Source organism: Aythya marila (genome assembly GCF_965140915.1).
Source record: "Aythya marila genome assembly, chromosome: 17".
NCBI classification, from domain to species: Eukaryota; Metazoa; Chordata; class Aves; order Anseriformes; family Anatidae; genus Aythya; species Aythya marila.
Genome location: NC_139058.1, coordinates 9088107 through 9107387, shown reverse-complemented (window position 1 = coordinate 9107387; position 19281 = coordinate 9088107). Strand labels below are relative to the sequence as shown.

General features: G+C 42.7%; 1 protein-coding gene across 3 annotated transcripts; it reads right to left on the bottom strand.

Moving 5' to 3' along the window:
- Nucleotides 1-1119: 1119 nt before the first annotated feature.
- Nucleotides 1120-19228, bottom strand: KLHL22 (kelch like family member 22). 3 transcript variants are annotated; one of them, XM_082773756.1, is made up of 8 exons: nt 19077-19228; nt 18172-18282; nt 10040-10292; nt 8969-9134; nt 7041-7759; nt 5706-5898; nt 4078-4311; nt 1120-2994 (listed from the first exon to the last, which is right to left on the bottom strand). In XM_082773756.1, exons 3-8 carry the CDS (start codon nt 10264-10266, stop codon nt 2617-2619), a joined length of 1917 nt encoding a protein of 638 aa, XP_082629882.1. In that variant the 5' UTR covers nt 10267-10292; nt 18172-18282; nt 19077-19228; the 3' UTR covers nt 1120-2616. The 3 variants fall into 3 exon arrangements, with proteins under 3 accessions (XP_082629882.1, XP_082629880.1, XP_082629881.1); XM_082773754.1 differs by having other exon boundaries at nt 1122-2994; nt 10040-10309; XM_082773755.1 differs by lacking the exon at nt 19077-19228 and adding an exon at nt 18760-19008 and having other exon boundaries at nt 1122-2994; nt 10040-10309.
- Nucleotides 19229-19281: the final 53 nt, after the last annotated feature.

Here is a 19281-nt window from a genome sequence, read left to right as displayed (position 1 = left end):
AAGCTTTGTTTTTAACAAATCCAAATACATAATACCTACCCTTAGGGTTAGTTCATGTAATGTAGATGTATCACACCGGTAACTTTAAATAAATAAATAACGCATCACTCCTCTGTAAGGTATATAATCAGCTTTAAGGAGCAGTTACTTCCTCATAACTGCATTCTAAGCTTTATATTGATTTGATTTGCACAGCATCCAACTGCAACGTTGAGTAAATAATGCAATCAAAAATTGCATATACTGATAAGTGGACAAACTGATTGCCTGACTATCTAAAAATCTGTATTCAAACACCAGAGGAGTGATATAGGGACGAATCCAGAAAAAAATCAAGACATTGCTTTAGCTTAATAATTTGTCACAAATATTTTACGTTCTCCTATGTAATCTAAGAATTAGCCTACCAGCTTGGTTATTTGCAATAGGAAGTAATACCCTCTAGTGGTATACACAGGAAAAGGAAAATAAGCCAGATAGAATGATTACATTTTTTCATATCATGAAATAGGCTAAAAAACATTTTGACTTGAAAAACATTAGTTATCACTGGTCTGTCAAGATATGCCAATTAAAATGTAGAATGCACTGCAGGCAATCCAGTTAGACTTGAGCTGTGTGCCTGGGTTTAGCTACAACAGCCGGATCTGGAACATGGCCTGGGTCACTACAAGTCTTGAATTGCTTGTTGAGTTTGTGGGAAAAGAGATTGCTACTGCAACATTTGCAGCCCAGAAAGAGTGGTTCTTGTAATGTCCAGAGAGGTCTGCCCTTATATATGAGGGGTAATTTAATTCCTATGCATTGAAAATAACTCTGTAGGCAAAATATGAGTCCTCAGACTCCAATATTGCAGTGTAACAAAGTCTGTATTTCCAGACAGCATGTGCAGTTCAGTGTTTGTTATCAAAAAGGATTTTCTGAGGAAGCTCATGAGGTTTTCCTGCATTTACCAGGTCTTTTGATTTATTTGCCAATTGGCAAAGGTTCAGAGATTGAGGTAAAAACTGACAGTGCTGGAGAAAAAATGTCCAACCCCCATCCCCAAAAAAGGCTGTGCAAATCCTCAGTCTTCTCCAGAAGCCCCATCTACTAATGAAGAGTCAACTAAATTCATTTTGAAATCATCTTTGTTTCCATAAACAAAAATCCCTATGTGATGATAATGTACAGGAATTTTTCCATTTCTCTGAAGTAGCAGGCCAATGTGTCTCTCTGATGTGATGGTAATTGACTAGTATCGTATTGTTCTGGTCATCAGTTTTGTTTCACCCTTCTCCTGCAACTCCATTTCTATAAGATTTAAAAGCTTTTGGAAAATTGTCATTATTTTCTGGTGGCACTGACTGTTCCCTGCCCCTCTGAGAAGAAGGATCCCATACTGTATCACACTGGTTTGGACTTTAAATAGCTTCTAAACTAATGTCAAGCAAGATGGTAGTCAGAAGCCAATTATTTTAAGATCTCCTGAAGGAAGGCTTTTCTATGCCTTATCTTTCTGAGCTGTAGTGATTCTGTGTTATTTTCCTGTCATTAGTTCAGCTCCCACAGGGCCTTGGATGAGTGGCATCTTCAATACCTCTACTATATCCTTATTACTTATTTTCTTATGCTGAGGAAAACTGATTTCTGCTCTCTTTATCTTTTTCTACAGTATATAAATGCCTTAATGAAGAGGCAAAGAAAATGAATGAAAATGAAGAGAACGAAAAAAAAGGCATAGATCCTAAGCTGGTTTAGCTTCACTGATATTCACGTGGTAATACGGGATCTAATTAAACTCACCAACTTTTAGATTCCATGTCATGGTTAATAAAACTGTGACAGTAGTTAAAAAGAAAAAAGTTCTGACAAGGATTTATTAATTTATGCTTGTGAACAAATGTGTCTGACAGTTGAATGATGAGATTGCCATATTCTGTACAGAGAGCTTTTTCTAGAAGTCTTCTTTCCACTGTGTTGACAGAACCTGCAGTATAGAAGTTCAGGAGTGGGTGTCAGTTCACAGACTCTAACCCAGTTATGAGGATGGCTGCATGCCCAGATGAAATGGAGGTTCAGACTTTCTTGCTACTGTTCCTGCTTCTGTATGTTCAATCTTGCTGAAAACCCAATCAGGCTGTCTGACACCTGGCACAGGAAGGAGACACTCGGTCTTACCTTCCTGAGTTAAGCTGGCTAGGTTTTATTACCAAAAAATAAAAAAAAATAAAATCAAAAAGCTATTTCAAGCTGAAAGCTGGAAGGAAAGAAGCTAGTCAAGCTGAGCCTTCTGTGCCATTTTTTCTGTTCATGCTGAGGGTTGAGAGAATTCTCCTTCAAAAGAAAAAAAAACTTCTATACTTTAACTGGGGGAAAATGGCAGTTCTGTGTTTACTTTAAAAATGCTGCTTTCCAGCAGGTGGGCAGACACTGACTGTAAGTGGCATTTTGTGCAAAACACTTGCAGAAGAGCAGATATTGACTGTGAATGGCATTTTGTGCAGAACACTTATTTTTCAAACTTTTAAATACAGATTTATATATATATATAAGAAAGACATATAAAATCTTTAAATGTTTTCTCCAAGCCTTAATTTCCTCATCAACCGGCAAAAAAATAAATACTAAAATTTTCTAATCTTCACTTGAATTGTCAAATTCTTCCCAGTCTGATACGCTCATGACTTCTGATGGAAGGTCAAGGTGATACTTCATGCGGTCTGCATGCCATTCTGAGAACCACTTCTCTGTTTCCATTAAAATAGCCCTGGGCAAAGTGAGGACACAGGCAGCCATCCCAGAAATATCATCCTCCAACTGCGGTCCATCCTCCCAACAGTCTCTCTCTGCATCGTAAATGTGGACATAGTCCATGCGGATTCCTCTGTTGTGGGATCTGCCTCCCAGGACGTAGATCCTGTTGTCTAAGACAGCAATACCTGGCTCTCCATGCCCCGCAGGAAGTGGACATACATTTGTCCACTGATCAGTGCTTGGCCTATAGCAGGCAACCTATAAAAAGAAAAAAAAAAAAAAAAAAAAAGATTAGTCAAAATTGAACTTGTATCTTAGTGACAGAGCCTGGCCGTATGGCAAACTATTCATGTAGCCGTGTGATACCATCAGCCTTCTGACAGGGTGTTGATAGTGGAGGGAGCGTATCACCATGCAGTAGAAGTACAATGCTCAGTGGAAAATGCTGTGCGTGGCTGCCATATAGCTCTGAATCACAACGTCTGACCCTGCTGCTGTGGGAACAGCTGTATGTCACTGCAAAAATGTATACAAAAGTGAGAGATGGGGACACATGCTAATATAAGCTCAGACATACTGCATCTGTTTTCATTAGGAAAAAATGTGCTGGAACATATAAATACGACAAGTCTGCTAAACTGTCTCTGCACCATATGTTGGAAAGTTTTAGACTTCACTGGGTATCTCCTTGGCTAACTCCATTTATTTGTAAGCACCTTTTTATCACTCAGATACACTTCTCACTTGATTAAATTCTATCTTCATTGGCATTGTAAGAGCAGTTACTTTTTTTTTTTTTCCTTTTCACATCTCTAGCAGTTCTAGAAGCTGGAATAAGACACAAGAAAATTCTCTCCAGCCATCACTGCCCATCAGGTACTGTATATTTAATCGCATTATACAACTGCTATCCAATCCATTCAATGCCCTTTCTAACATATCCTTATCAGCTTCTGTCCTGCAACTTCATATTGTCAATTCAAAAATTCTTGACTTGGAAAAAAAATGTGCATGGAAAGACAAGGTAAAGGAAATTCAGTTGATGTGCTAATTATGGGGTGCATGCATGCCAATGAATGTTATCCATCAAAGATGTTTTAAAATTGATGGGAATCCTAAGTGCTAGAGCTTTAATGCTGTGTGTGTTGGACAATGCATTCAAGACTGACAGCAGTGAATAAATCATTGCAAGTTCTGCGGTTAAGTGGAGCAGAGCTGGTGCTATTGCTGGGCAGACAATTTTACTTGTGTATTTAGTAGGAGGAAGACATTACATCAGAGTGCAAACATCCGTAAAGAATTGCCTCTTCCAAGAAAGACATAGGTGTGACATGCTCTCACCTGGTGAACGTCCCTTCTGTAGCCAGAGTCATTGTTGCTTCCTCCAATGACATAGAGCTTTCCTAGCAGTGCAGCCATGCCATGCCAAGCACGTCTCTCTGGACCATCTGCTAAAACTTCCCAGCGGTCAGTCTTTGGATCATAACATTGCAGCTCCTTCAAATAGTCCTCTCCTCTCCTCCCACAGGTAATATACATTTTCCCATCCAGTGCTGCTCCAGCATGTGCATATACCTGCATCACCACGTGGGAAAGCAAGAAGTTGAGGTCTGCATTTATGTATTTCTTCCAGCTTCAAAGTATGGAGTAGACATTAAGGGAGTGACATTCTTCATGACTTATGCAGGTATTAACATCTGGAAGGATTTTCTGTTGTTTTCTACAGACAATTCCTATCAAGGTGATTATGCTGAAAGTGTGTATTTCTTAATTAATTACACTAGAATTTCCAAGACTTCCAGAACTGCAGTGGGTTGTCATTCTTTATTGTTTCTTAATTAGAAGATCATTCATGCAATTACTTTTCTCCCTTGTCTACTTGGAAGCCTTTCCACTGGAGATTATTCTTATACAATTAATGTTTTCAGCAATGTGATATATCCTACTTTGTAGTACTCAATTGGATCTTTATATTCCCAGCAATGACATATTTATTGGTTGTCACATCGTGCAAGCTGTTTGTCTTCTGCCTCTGCATCCCCTTTGTAAAGCGGCAATATTTATGTTTTTAAGGTGTCCTGAGATTCTCAACTGAGAAACATTATGAAATTACAAATATTATTTTGTGCTGGTCATTTGCACCAAAGCTTTTAAAAGGTTTAGTAGAAATCAGTATAGTTTTTTGAAAGATTACTTAGGATCTTAGCTTTCTGCCCTAACCAATATTGTTTGTGTTCATCTTCCTCTTTTGCAATCTGAAAATGAAAATTCTTGCCTTTACTAGCTATATTAGACCTTAGAACAAACTTTTCCATTCATAACCCCCATTCCCTTGTTAGTACATCATTTCCTGGCTCCTGGGGTCACAACTGGCAATTGCTGTTTTAGGAGGATAAATGGTACTGATAACAAAAGATAGCTGTTCACTCACATATTTCAGATGAGTAATAGTTTCACTTTAGCTGATTGAGATGTGATTGTGCATGACATAAGCTATTGTCACCAGAACTTGTTACACAGTCTCAGTTCTGCGTCCAAAAATGAAGTAATCTATAAACACCGAGGTACCTTCCTACTAAGGCATGATTTCTTTTGATCAGGAACAAAGCACGTCGTCAGGGCTGTACATGAGAAGCTTGTACTACTGTGACTCATAGGTTACCTGGCCCAGGAGGAATGGAAACTTCCTGTTCCCAGTGGTTGTGTGTTCAATTTTAAATTATTTTAAGGATTAATACAGAAGAGGTGCAGGGAAAAACAGAAAGAAAGCAGGAAAAATAAACATTAAACCTAAAAATGAAAGTTCTATATTGTTATTCTTCTTTTTGGTATTTGTTTATTCTGTATACAGAGGCTACTGCTTCCCATCTGAATATCAGCAAATTGAAAGCTACACAGGAGAAAAGCATCTAAAAATATGAAATCAGGAATTGGGGAACTTTAGTGTTTGTGGCTAATGCACTCCTTACCTCCTTCTTCAGAGGTGTCACATATTCCCAAGTGTTGCTTTTAGGGTCATACCTCTCCACTTCCCTCAGGTCTTCATGGTAATCTCGGCCTGCGACAGCATATATATAGTTGTCCACAACACAAACGCTGAGGTCAGCATGCTCTTGCTGTAGGGACTGGATCTGGAACCATTTGTTGTGTCGTGGGTCATACCTTTTAAAAGAATGGGATCAAATAAAGTTATTCATACAGCCAAAGAATCATCGCTGGGATACAAGACAACCACACGTGGGTTACTGTACTGTCTTTGGTTGAAATTGAGCTCAGCTGTAAGTGGAGTGAAATCTGGCCTTGTCAGCATTATATTATTAGCCAAGTTCCTTTAGTCTATTTTTAGAAGATGTATTTTAGCTGATACAATCACGCTACAGAAGCCTAGGATTTCTACTGTCTTACACCACAGAGCTGTCAGGTACATATCAACATCTCTGCTTGCACAAAGCCATTCTACAAGGTAAAACATTCTAAAAATATCACAAAGACTGAATCTGGATCTTCAAGAGATCAAGACGGGTATAAGCATTTGGTGGCTTCTTTGATTCTCTTCTCCAAGTATGTGCTGCTTGAAGTGAGCCTCATGATTATTTTTCAGATAAAACTATATCTGGTCTGAAAATTTTAGCTACAGTGACAACTGGTTTTGAAGTGAAACTATGTGTGCCGTGAAACAAGGGCAATTCAGCTAAACCTAGTAAAAATGACTATGTTATAAAGACAAAAAGGTTTATATCTGTTTTTGCAATGTAATGGGCATTAAGCTCTAAACCGTTCCTTTCTCCTGCTCTTTTTCCTTGCACAGAACTTAAGAGAACCCTGGAATGCTGCTTCTGTGCACACATTTTCTCAATAATTGACCAAAAATAGCATTTTATTTAAAACCCTTTTTTGATAACTAACTCCCTTTGTATTGGGATGAGGTCTCCACATAGAGGACTTCTGGGAAATCCTAGTTCAAGAGCATCTAGACAATCTAGGATACTGGAGAATCCTAGTTTACTGCCTCCCACACCTTTAATACTTCCCCCTTTGGACAAAGAAGAGCAGGTTACAGATAAAACACTCTAGAATGAGTAGCTGTTTCTACCCAATCAGGCTTGGCTTTGTTCTGTAAGCACTGCTGGAATCTTCGCTATGATGCTCATTTCTTTATTTCCTATGATTTCTTTCAATGAGAGGCTCCTGTTCAGCTCTTATCTTTTTGCCAGCAAGCATACGGACTGCACTAACGGCTTACTGACTCAGAGATGGGCAACAGGGTGGAAATGAGAATAATAGCAGGATTATCCTTATCTTACCTCCAACACCTTGACTCTGCTCGAAAACCACTTACATTGTTGTCTCCGCCAATTAAATACACAAAATTATTGAGAACAGCAATCCCCTGGTTGGACATTCTGGGAGCTAGTGCAGCTGTAAAATGCCTCCACTCTCCCAGCAAGGGGTTCAAATACTTGGCTTGATCACTGAGAACAATGGATGGAGTAGAATGCATCCCTCCAAATCCCACTACACACTGGAACTCTGATCTCAGCTGTGTCTGGGAGCTCTGAAGCATTGGCTGAAGACATTCATTCTTGTGGTACATTAGTGCATCTGCGACTGTATCTTTTAAAGGACATGGACTTAATTTGTCATGTAGCCTTTGCAGGATCTGGGGTTCCATCAGAGGAAAACGAACTGTCTCAAGTAGCTTAAGGGGCTCCATCAGGGAGACCTGATCTGTCTCCAGTTGCTCTGGGGAATAATGGTAAAAAAGTGCCCCATCATAAACTTCAAACTCATAGTTAACCTCCAAACGGTTGCTACTGAGAAGGGAGTAGACCTTCTGCAAGGGTAGCTGTCGGTACACTTGTGTCCTTGAGAAAGCTGCAAAGTTCTTCAAAATGTAGGAGTCGAGCTGATCGCTCAAATGTCTCAAGTCATAGTGGTCAGCTAGTCTGTACACATCGAGGATGTTCTCTTCATCCACCCATGACATTAGAAAATCACAACAGAACTTAATGACTTCTGGAATCTGCAAGAGAAAGAGAGAAAATCTTTCATTTTAGACACCACTTGCCTTTCGCTCAAGAGACATGACAAAAGCATGAAGGAGCAAGAAAGCTGTCGATAAGAAGGCTGCTCTTCTCACAGTCTGACCACCGTGTTTACTTGTGCCCAATTCACGTTTCTCCAGAGAAAAAGAACAACTCAAGACGGATACGTAAGTAAATATAACGCAGATCTAGCCACACTACTTCAAGCCTTTGAGTTTTGTTTCAGGTGCAGCAGCAGCAATGCATCTTCTGGGGCACATGGGACACTGGACAGCCAGGCTGCCTGGTGTGTTAGCACGGCACCAAGATACAGGCTGCTCGGGAGGCAGTCATGTAAACAGAAAGCGCGAAGGGCATGGTGACAGCCAGGCTTACAGCTGCCTCTGGAAGTTGTTCTCTCAGAGTACTACAGACACGGTGTATCAAAGATAAACTATAACAAATATATCTGCATCACCCAAGAGCACAGGAAGTCATTTGAAAGGAAAATTAATGTTTCATATTGTCTTCTGAGAACAACCTGAAGTTGTATCTGTCAGGAGGACTAACAAATAGAAAAATAACTACTGTCCAAGAGCCCCTCTGCTAACAAACCAGTGCTAAGTGTGCAGAAATCAACCAAAGCACCCAGAAAGTTTAAGATTAGTACCAAAGCCTGGGCAGCAGTTAGTTGCAAGGGAAAATAGAGAAGAAAAAAAAGCCTTGAATTCACAAAAACTCTGCACTTTGTGCAGAAACCATGGTGGCAGGATTTCCTGTAGTGATGAGGTCAGGGAAGGTTATGTGCCTGTGGACTCAATCTGGGGAAGATCTTGGCAGGCTTGAGCAGCACAACAGTTTCTGAGCTGCAAGCTGTCCTTTACCATAGGTCAGAGGTATACTATTCTAGGGAGGCTTTCACATGCTGATCAGTAGAAGTGAGTGCTATATAAACTAATCCTTTAGCCCAATGGTTTGTAAGCGATAAAACCACTAGCACAAATGAGATGTGCAAGCACTCATTCATTGTTCCAACCCTTCTGTAGTTAGTTCCAGTTGATACAGCATGCCAAAGAGATTCTTCTTATTGGAACCATGGTTTCTTTCACCTCCCAGCCCTCCACCCAACCAGATATCCATGCTTTCTGTTTCTTTCAGTCTTGCTTTTGTTCCTTGCTTCTTTTTCGTCACATCTCCCAGTACCTCACCTGAAGCTGACAGGCTGCAGCTAAGGTTTCCTGTACAGTGTTCACGCTGAGTTCCAGCTCAGAAGTATAAATGAAGTTCAAGATTTTACACATTGCATTGTAGGAGATGCCATGAATATGGACTTCTTCTTGTTCCATCTCTCTCAGTCCTCCTGCAAACATTCCTCTGTAAAAAGAGACAATGAAATGTGCTATGGCAGATTTGCACTGAAGCTACATTCAATTTGCTTATCTCATGCTGTCCTGAGAACATAACAAAATATTCAGAAAGATAAATCCTAGTCAGACACTTCTATGGGATTACCTCTTCTCTAAGTCAATTAAATAAAAAGTACAGGCCTTTAGGACCTAAGAAAGTAATACCCCTCATTCTGTGGGAAAACAGTGGGGGCCATCTGAAAAGAACGGTTCACAGCTGAGGGATTTAAATACAGACCCAGAACATAGGGGTAATCAGGGGGTAAAGGCAGACACTAGGAATGGGAGAAGAGAAAAACAGAGGAACTTGGGTCCATAGGAGTTTTTTTCTAATCTAGAGCGGTTCTTGCAGTTACAAATTTGTCAGGATTGCTTTGGGATTTATATGTTTACTCTATGAAAATAAAGTTAGTTTAAGAAACTGCTAGTCAAATTGACCTGGGGATTGCCTTGTTGAATGGACAGCAAGGCACACTATAGGCATGTAACACAGGAATGACCTAGTCTGAGGGACTTCTTGTGTATTAGGAACCGATCACCACATTGGGCAAAGTCTTCCAATGCTACAGATATGTTAAAAGCCAGCACTTATGCAGATAGCCTCTCCTCTTTATATACCTGTAAGCATTATAGGCTGTGATTTCAGTGGAAGTAAGCTCACTGTGCACTAACGAGAGTTTTATTTCTACAGAGACATAATAGAGAGATGAATAAAGTTAACTTTAGTATTTTGAAACCCATTTAGCTCCACCTTATGGGTCTAATTTTACATCTGGAAGCAGTATGCTAAGTGTGCTACCACAGAAGATTTGAATATTGCTGTTTTGTGTTGCACTCAGACACATGCTTACTGCTGCTATATTGGAAATGTACCTGAAATAGTCACAGGATGCAGCTAGCAGTATCCGATGAGCCTCAATAGGTTTCTCTTCTACCACCAGAACTACATCGAAGAGGATGCTGCTGTCTCGAAGAGATACCAAGCCACTGAGCAAGGCCTGAGAGTGCTCTGCACTGCGGTATGTGTTGCTGGTGCGCTGCTGAAGGGAGGACTCAAGTTGAGCTTTGTGTGGCTGAGTCAGCTCCTGATCCTCCGCCATCCCAGGCAGAAAAGCTCAGCCACCAGCTGTAGCAGAATGAGATCTGTGAGACAACAGAATCAGCAAAGGTTTGTGCCTTTTACTTACAAATCGTCCTCTGACCCCTGCCTTTCACAGTAAATAAATCAAATAACCCTTCAGTCAGTGGAGAGCCATCAAACACAGCTCTACCCTGGAGAAATTATTCTGAATAATGATTTTGGAAATAGAAAGGTATACAACAGCATACCGAACTGACAGGTCACGGCATTGCAAACAAGTTTTCTTAGTCTTGGTTTTCCAGTCCAAGAGTATGCAGCATTTGGGGATTTTTTTTTTCTTAGCAAGAGTTTCACTTCCCAGCCCATAGCCAGAACCCCTTGTTTCCTTTGCATTTGTACACCATTTATAACAAAGAACAAATCTGTCAGAATTTTTGCCAAATTCCACATTGCCTCATGTCCTCACATAACTTTGCTGCAATGCAAACTGCAACTTCAGTCCTTCTCTTGATATTTTAAGGCAGAATCTGAAAATGCTCATCTCTCCTGTTTTTTGCTGTTTTCCTTAGCCGAGCATACTTCCATTTTCTGAAGTACTCTATGAAACTATAGGCTTTGAAGAGAGTTTCTTTATTGTGACAACTTCAAGCTAGCATCCACAACTGCTTTTTACTTCACTGTGGATCCCTGCAGAGAGAAGGTATTTCCTTCAGTGTAGATATTGTAGAGGTCTCTCCTGTACCTCTTTATACTACTGCCATTGACATGGCAGGAAGGTTCCTATAGCATATGGGGACATGCCTGTAAAAAGCTAGCTGGAAGTCATTGTTTCATATCTATGGTTAAGCTCTCAAAATCTCATTACTTCTCACATAGAGAGAAATCCTGTAATTTACCCTTTCAGGAAAGCATCCTGTAATTTACCCTTTCCATTGTCTTTGAAGAATGTGAGATGTTGTAGCAGTTAGATCTGATAGACTCTATCCAGTTGTCAGAGCACTCACACACACAGACACATGTGAAAACACATGAGGAAAAGGAAATACCTTAGCTGATACGGCCACTTAAGGCACAGTTATAATAGCCTCTGCTCAGTAGCTCTGGGAAATAGCTTAGTGGCACGGGGGATAGTCACAAGGGTTTATCAGCAGTCAGAGAAGCAAAAGCCGAACAAATCCAAACAATGAAGAAATGAACCCATTGTTTAGTTGTGCCAGCCATGGGCAGTGAATGCAGCGTTAGAAATCTCTCACAGTGCTGTGAAGTATTCTGGGTATGGTCAGTGAGGAAGGAGCTGTCTGGATGACACAAAGAAATACAAAAACATTTATTGTACTGCCTGAAGGAAGTTACCCTACACTGTCCAAAACAAAGGAAGCTAGGTGGCATTGCATAGTGCATGGGATGGGAATATGTATATATAATATATATATATTGCTTTTTGTCTGCTTTTTGCTAGCAAAACCAGGGCAGCAAGCTCAGAAGAGGAGCTCTGATAAGACTACCTTCTAGGAAGCACATTCAGGTCGATTATGCAGGGAAACTATCCATCATCAGCTGAAGAGATGAGTAACGGATTCTTTTTCATTACAGATAGACACTTTTTCCTAGAAATAAGATGACTGCTTTTAAAGCAGACAAAACGTTACTGTATCACTAGATTTGCTCCTGGGGAATACGAAAAGTGATGGATTGAGACGAGGGAGATAATACTGTAAGAAAGGCAAGTGAAGGAAGCGAGGTTTATCTGAGTTCCAGTTCTAGATATGGACCTGAGTTATCCCACAGCTACTAGCAATACCTAAACAAGCCAGCCCTTCCAGCAGATCTGTGGCAAGCCCAGTGTAGTCAAATTTAGCTGCTGGGAGTACAATTGAACAATCCCCCACAACTGATTTTTGGCTAGTGAACAGCTGAGCCTACATATTTGCTAGGCTCTGTTTTCTGAATTTTGGCAGTCCCTACTTCTTGTTCTCAAATTCTGCCCCTGGATTATATCTGGGCTCTCACTGCTGAGCTGGACCGTCCTCAGGGTGTTCTCCATGCAGTGCTGTCCACCAACACAAGAGCTGCCGTGCACATTTGGGGCACAGTGCCACCACGGTATGGAAAGTCACCACTCTGGAGCTACCTGTGAGTACTCTGCCATCCACAGTTATTTACTGCTACGTAATTTCAGATAGGTTGCTTGATGACTGAGGCTGCTGTGGAAAAAGGGTGGATTACTACTGATGAGGTACAGTGTGTGGCCTAAAACTTGGCAGTACTCAGAAGCTCTTTTTGTACCTGTATACATGATATCTTTTAATTACATTGTGGCTACTCAGAAAAGCTACATTCTGTTATTTGCAGGTACCTGCTCTCCTAAACCAGGCTTCAAAGCTCAGGAATAATTATGTCTATTATCATAGTTTTAACCAATGGTAAGAGACTACTCTAGAAAAATTCTCCCTGCTCTGATTTTCATGAATTGTTGCCTACTTATAAAATTAAAGATGGACATTTACGGTATTCATCTGTGGTGTCTGACTGACATAGGTGGTTAAGTCCTTTCTTTGATCCAAAAGCCAAGGAAAGCCATTAAACAGTGAGTGGGGGGCGGCCAGCAAGATTCATTTAGCTGATTAGTGTGTGCTCTCAGCTTCATAATAGCTGTACGAGAGGCAGCTGGGCTTGGGTGGGTACAGTTATGAAGGGCAGTTGTTGAAGCAAGGTTAGTGGGAGTGTGTTGTAGGCTCCTTTGAAAGAGAAGTGGGGGTGTTTTGGCATTCTGCTTTTCTGGATTAAGTGCAGTGTTCTTGGTGAGCTGATAGTTTTGTGCACCTCTCTGAATGCTGTGCTGTCTGTGAATTTGCTGAGGAGGGGAATCGGTGTTAGCACAGTGTCTTGTTGTGCAGGCTCTGTAGTCTAACTGCAGTCTTTCTCCTTGTGTGCTTTCTCCTGTGTGCTTTGTGTCTCTTGTTACTGACTGAAAATCCGATAGCCCAAACAGTGGAAGTATGCTGTGTTGCGTGTGGTGTACCAGCTAGGTGTGGGGAATCTGCTCATATATCTAGGAATTGTTATGCCTTACAAGTGTCTGTCAATCTTAAAAATAGCCAGGAACTCTACTGAATAACCTCTGTATGTTTTTAACTGTAAACAATTTAACCTTATCTCCTCAAAACTGTATTTTGTTCAGTCCTTACTTCCCCCTTTTTTTAAAAAAAAAAAAAAAAAAAAAAAAAAGAAAAAAGTTAAATGTAATACAAGCAGTACAGCTGTGAATGAAAGGACAGAACAGGTTTGTTCGGTTTCCTGCATGCCTCAGAAATCCTTCTATTTACTAGTCTTTCTTCCCCACCACTCAGGAATTTTGCTGCCTTGTAGGACTGGAGACCCCTTTTTCGCATGCTGACATATCTGCCCCTAGAAGCGAAGGAGCTGCAGGCAGGCTCTTGCTTCTGCTGGAAGTGCGCAGCCCCTGGAGCCATACAGCTGAGTTCCCTCTGGTGTGAGCCTCTCTACCATCAGCTTCTTGCTTGTACAGCGTTCTTGTGGCCTCTCTGTTTTACTTCTGTTATTGAGAAACTTGATCTGGGATTGAGCCAAGTTCCTAGAAATCTAATATTTTCTCTTTCCTTTCCTCTTGTGCAAGTTTATCAGTGCTGGGCAGCTGCTAACAGCGGTATTCGGGGGCTGAATGCTGCAGGACTGACCCAAAGGTGGAAGGGATGAGGAACTCAGCTGTTCTTCTTTAACAGTAGCAAAGATTTTTTAAAAAAAGTAATAATAAAGTATCATCTCATGTGCTGTGGAATGTGTCTCCAGAAAAATGGGAAGGCAAGTCCCTGTTCCAAGTACTCCGAAACTGCAGAGAAAATCAGCCTAGAGATTTTTCTTAGCTGGTTGCACAAAGTGTTTGAGACTGCAGTTATGCTGGTTTATGCTCCTTCTTTAGAGGGCACAGGTTAGTGTGCTGACACTAGTGGGGTACCACAATCGAATATCTAGTATGTAAAGAGGAAGGAAATGTATGGGGTCAATAATTGCATGTGTGCTTCTATAGGCAATGCTAATGTAGGAGGACTTGCTGTTTGGTTACTTCACATAAAAGAGACAAAAGAACAAAACAAAAAACCTCAATCACCCCCAAAAATCCTCAAAACAAAAATCTCAAAACCCTCAAAGGCACCTAGCAAGACGTGGCTGCTCTTCTTCAATAGACTGAAGCTTTCTATGTTCTGTGCCTGGATTCCATTTAGAAACCAGGAGAAAGCAGCCGTGCCTTCCGATGGTGGATACAGAAGAAACTTCTGAAGGAAATTAGTGTTTCCTGGTATTTCTTATACTGTATTCAAAGTTCACTGTGTCACTTGTGGTCTCTAGTAATAATGCTGTGGATAGAGGGGAAGCTAGGTATCTTGGTGGCTTGCTGATAGCTCTGTATGGTTGCCTTGTATTCAACTTTCATTACCACAGCCTGCTTCTGCAGAATACTTGCATGAAAAAAGTATGACTCCAGTGAGGTTTCTGATTATCCAGCTGAAGTAACTGTTTATCAATGAGAGCTGTGGCTTGGTGTTTTAACAACATTCTGTCTCTGATTGATGACAGATTTGCCTTCACACTAAAGTTTTGTGGCCTATGACTGAGGAGGTTGGCACTGGGACAGGAGGAGCTGAGGGAATAGGTTGTGGCCTGAGCATTCCACTGGCAAAACGGTGCGAGACTGATGTGCTGGCTTGCTCTTGTGCTCACTGAAAATCTTCATCTGTTCAAGAGCACAGGGTACAGGAATGGATGAGCTCAACTAGAATATGGAAAGGAGAAGTTAAAGGCCCAATAAACTAATGTGGTACTAGAGAAGGCAGCGTCTGTCCCACCTGGAGTTTTGAATGCAAAGCAATTGTAACACCAAGGTGTTTGTGTGCTGTTCCAGTAAAGAACATTCTGGGGAGTGGTAATTACAAGGCTTACGAGGTGTACCCTTCCTGAGCCTGAGAGCAAAGTCCTGCTTCCCTAAGATGTACCGTGCCTGGGAGCTCCTTCTAGCACTGGGTCTGGGCATGTCCTGAGCACATCCCGATGCCGTTACAGGTATGTACAGCCTTCAGCCCTAGGTGAGATGTGCTGTGCACTGATTGTGTGCTTTAAGCAGCAGGTAGGTGATTTACAGTGCTGTGTCTGTTACTGGTACTGCAGGGTATGGCAGATCCCTGGGTATGTATTTGCTCCTTCTGTGACTAGCATCCAAGTCAGACAGTGATGCTTACTAGCGTGTGCTGTGGGTGGTGGTTTTGTTGTTGTTGGTTCTGTACAGTTGTGCTGACAGCCCTGAGGCTCTACTGTAGAGAAATGGCTGGGTATGGGGGGAGTAGCCGAATGAGTTTCTATGGAAACTCAGACATTTTTGTCTTGGAGAGCTTCTGGCTGTCAAGTTACATCTCTGTACGAGGAGGTGTCTTATGCAGATTGTGATATTTTCCTGCGCATCAGCTGTGCCCAAAATAAAACAGAACTTGCTGGTGTTGGATATCCTAATCCTGTTTAGCTTACTGCCATACAGACAGTTGGTTCAAGCCTGGTGGGGGGTCTGATGCTTTCTTAGAATTGTGCAATAATTCTGGAGGTCTCTAATCCCATCTCCTGCTTGAAGCAGGGAAAATTTCAAAATCAGGTCAGGATGCCGAGAGCCTTGTCTAGTCAACCATGGAATAGCCATCCTTGGTATCTGGAAAACTGAGTGCTTGACCATCAGACTTTTCTTCTTTATCCCTTGTGAACTTCCATTCCTGCAATTGGATGCTTGCCTCTCATCCTCACCTGATCTCTACAAATAGGAGTCTGGCTCTGTCTCTTTCTGTAACAACCTATTACCTTAAAAAAACAGCAACTGGCTCTTCTCCCCTTAGCCTGCTATTCTCTGTATTGAACAAACCCAACCATTTGATGACTTTGAGTCTGGCTTTGCATGTGCTTGTATCTCCCTGGACCTGCTCCTGCCCTGTAAGGTGGTCCTCTGCTGACCTCACCGGCTCTTTGTTCGCTACAGAGCTGAAGGCTGGGTATTGTATCCCAGATGTGGGCTCACAAGCACTGAGCAAAGGGGAAAATAATCACTTTCCACAACCTATTGCTGTGCTCTCACTGACACAGGCCAACATGAACTTGGCTCCCTTTGCAGGAAAGAAGCACTGCTGAATCATTCAGCTTGTTGCCCTTCAGGATGTCCCAGCTTCTTTTCTTGCAAAGCTGAATTCTAGCTAGGTTTGTTTCCAACCTGTACTGTTCCTGACTCAGGTGCATGGTGCATGACTGCTTTTGCTGTTGAAATCTGTGGTTCCTCTCCGTCCATTCTTGCTAAGTTCCTCCCCCCATTTGCAGCTCTGTGCTCATTCTTGCAAGGCAGCCTCACAATCTTCTCTCATGCAGAGCAACCAGTATGGCACGCTGATTGTGCTTCCAGTGGTTCACACCCATTGAAACCCAAGTGCGTTGAAGGAAATGTAAAATCCATTCCCTAAGGCTTCCCACACCTTCATCTCTCCCAAGGGAGTAGGAAGAAGTGGGATCTATGCCAAGCTGATGGCCTGACAAGAAGGCAAGATACAAGACTAGAGCAAAATGCTAGTTATGCTGACTGTCGGGGATTGCAACTGTAAATAGGCAGAACCTGGCGAGGTACCAGGACTTTAACAGGGCAGAGGGCGCACAAACAAATAAATCAGCTAGTCAGGGAGTGTGCAGAGAGGGGAGGCAGCTGGGTGCCTGCCAAAATAGTTCAGAAGACAGATGTAATACCACAAACAATGTAAATTGAAAAGCAAAACTATTGTTCGGTTTAACTGGAGTGCAAATACTGGAATAATTCATCAATTATATAATTTGTAATGGGCACTTGTAAGTTTGTTCACTACAAAGACAATTGAGTATGCCATTATGCGTAGAAAAGACAAGCCAATTTCGTGCTTTTTCAAGACAACTGGAAAAGGGGAGGGCTGAAAGAAAAACAGCAGCTTTGCTTAGCAGTGCTTCTTTCAGAACTATCCCTCTGCATGCAAAACTGCAAAAAAATGTACTTCCTGAAATACCTTTCCACTTATAGAACCTTCCCCAAGTTGGGGAAATAACCTGAACAATTGCTTTTGACTGAGGTCCCCATAGAACGAAAGAAGCAAAGACATCTGGTACCATAAAACATCTCAGCATCAGTTCTGAACACGCAGCGATCACAGGTATGCTTTTGCTAGGTCTGTACGCACCATCTCTCTTTAAGTCATGCATGGAAATTTGCAAGCACATTCCTCTGAGCTGACTTTGAGTCATTTTCAGTTTCTAGCCTTGGTAGTACACTTGAAGTGTGGGAGGATACCTAAAGGCGTGGCTTGGGAAACAGCTTCTGCAAACCACACTGCCAAACATCTGTTTGTTTGTTTTTTGCAAGCTTATTACAAGGTGTTTCTAAGACACACTGAAAATAAAACATCTCATTTAAAATGGATATAGCAAAACTTGCACAAAATGTATCTCTATTTCTAAATAAAATGTAAAAAGAGGTGCCCCACCCCCCCCAGTGTGACCTAAAGAGCATCACCTTGCTAACTTCAATATTTTGCCATATCCATTAATTGCTAACTTCATTATTTCTTGCAACTTACCCAAATTCATGGGACTGATAAGTGATGCATTATGGGAAGGTGACCTGTGGCCCAAATGCTATGAAGGAGAAATAGTAAGGAACATTAAAATCCCTTCTCCTATGGCTTTGTCATCTCTAAGAGTTTGGTGATCTCTTGCCAGTTTTTTCTTGTTACTAATCTCAGAACAAGATTTGCTGGATACACTCGTCTTTAATCTTTCAATAATAACGTTCTGGTTTGGATGGAGCTGCTGCTTGTGTTTGAAGGAAGGAGTTAACCAGCTACGTTCAGGCAGCACGTACCTGTCCACCCTTAAAACAAGTGGCTTCCCATTAAGGCTCCAGCGTTCTGCAGGCTGGGCAGGAAGTGCAGTCCTCAATGTTTAGTTCTGTGTCCAGAGAGATCTGGCAAATCTGTAAAGGATATTTTCTTCTGATCAAATTGTTTTAATTTTCCCAAGAACTCTCAGAAAAAGCTCCTAAAACAAAATGTAACTTTTCCATAAATTGGAGTGACACTTTTTTTAAAAAATAAAGCTTCCATAGGATCAGACAAGTACTAACAATGCCAGAACTGAGAGCCTATAAATTATCTGATGGTACATGTCCTGCCAATCTTGAGACCTGGCTAATTGGCAGGGCTGCTTCGAGCTACTTCAACCACATCGTGAATTTTTAATTGTCTAAAATACATGGAGAGAGGGGGGGGGGGGAAAAAGTAATTCTGTGCCAACTGCAACAATTCAGTGACCGGGGGCAGAGCGAGCAGAGGGCTCTTGCAACACGTTCTAGCTCGGCTTTCCCTAGCAAATTAACCCAAAAAGGAACTAATTTGCACTATTCGCCGTGTGAGCTGTTCCTGGGGGGCCCTGGGCTCTTCTCCCCCCGTACCTGAGGTGTTGTCACACCGGGAGATCAGCGGGCGGCTCGGTGAGAGGGGAGGGGAGCTCCCTGGGGCCTCACAGCACGGAGAGGAGGCGCTGGGCTCCCGGTTACTGCGGGGAGCTGGGGGCTCAGCCCTGCCCGGCTTCCCCGGCCCCCACCGGCCCCGGGGGTGACCTCGGCGGGGCCTCCCCCGGCCGGCAGCAGCCGGGCTCCGACTGCGGCCTCCCCGGGGGCTCCCCACAGCCGCCGGGGCCCCTCCGCGCCCCCTCCTCCCCCCGGTGCCGCCTCCCCCGCGTCCCCCCCGCCCGCCCCCAGCCACCTACCGGGGGACAGCGGCGGCCTCCGCCAGCGGCTTCCGCCTCCGCGCGCCGGAACCCGGCGCGGCCCCGCCCGCCCGCCGAGGGAGGGGCGGTGGCGGCGGCGGCGGCTGGGGCCGGGCCGGGCGGGGGGAGCCGCAGCCGGGGCTGCCGGGGCCGTTCCCGCGGAGAGGGGGCGTGCGGCGGGACTACAAGTCCCAGCGTGCCGCGC

Excerpts from the sequence above, each read along its gene's own strand:
- KLHL22 (XM_082773756.1), bottom strand. The coding sequence starts at position 10,266 with ATGGCGGAGGATCAGGAGCTGACTCAGCCACACAAAGCTCAACTTGAG. Across the intron at positions 5,899-7,040 it reads GCAGAGTCAAGGTGTTGGAG|GTATGACCCACGACACAACA; the intron begins GTAAGATAAGGA and ends TTCTTTTAAAAG. Across the intron at positions 4,312-5,705 it reads TGACACCTCTGAAGAAGGAG|GTATATGCACATGCTGGAGC; the intron begins GTAAGGAGTGCA and ends GTGGTGATGCAG.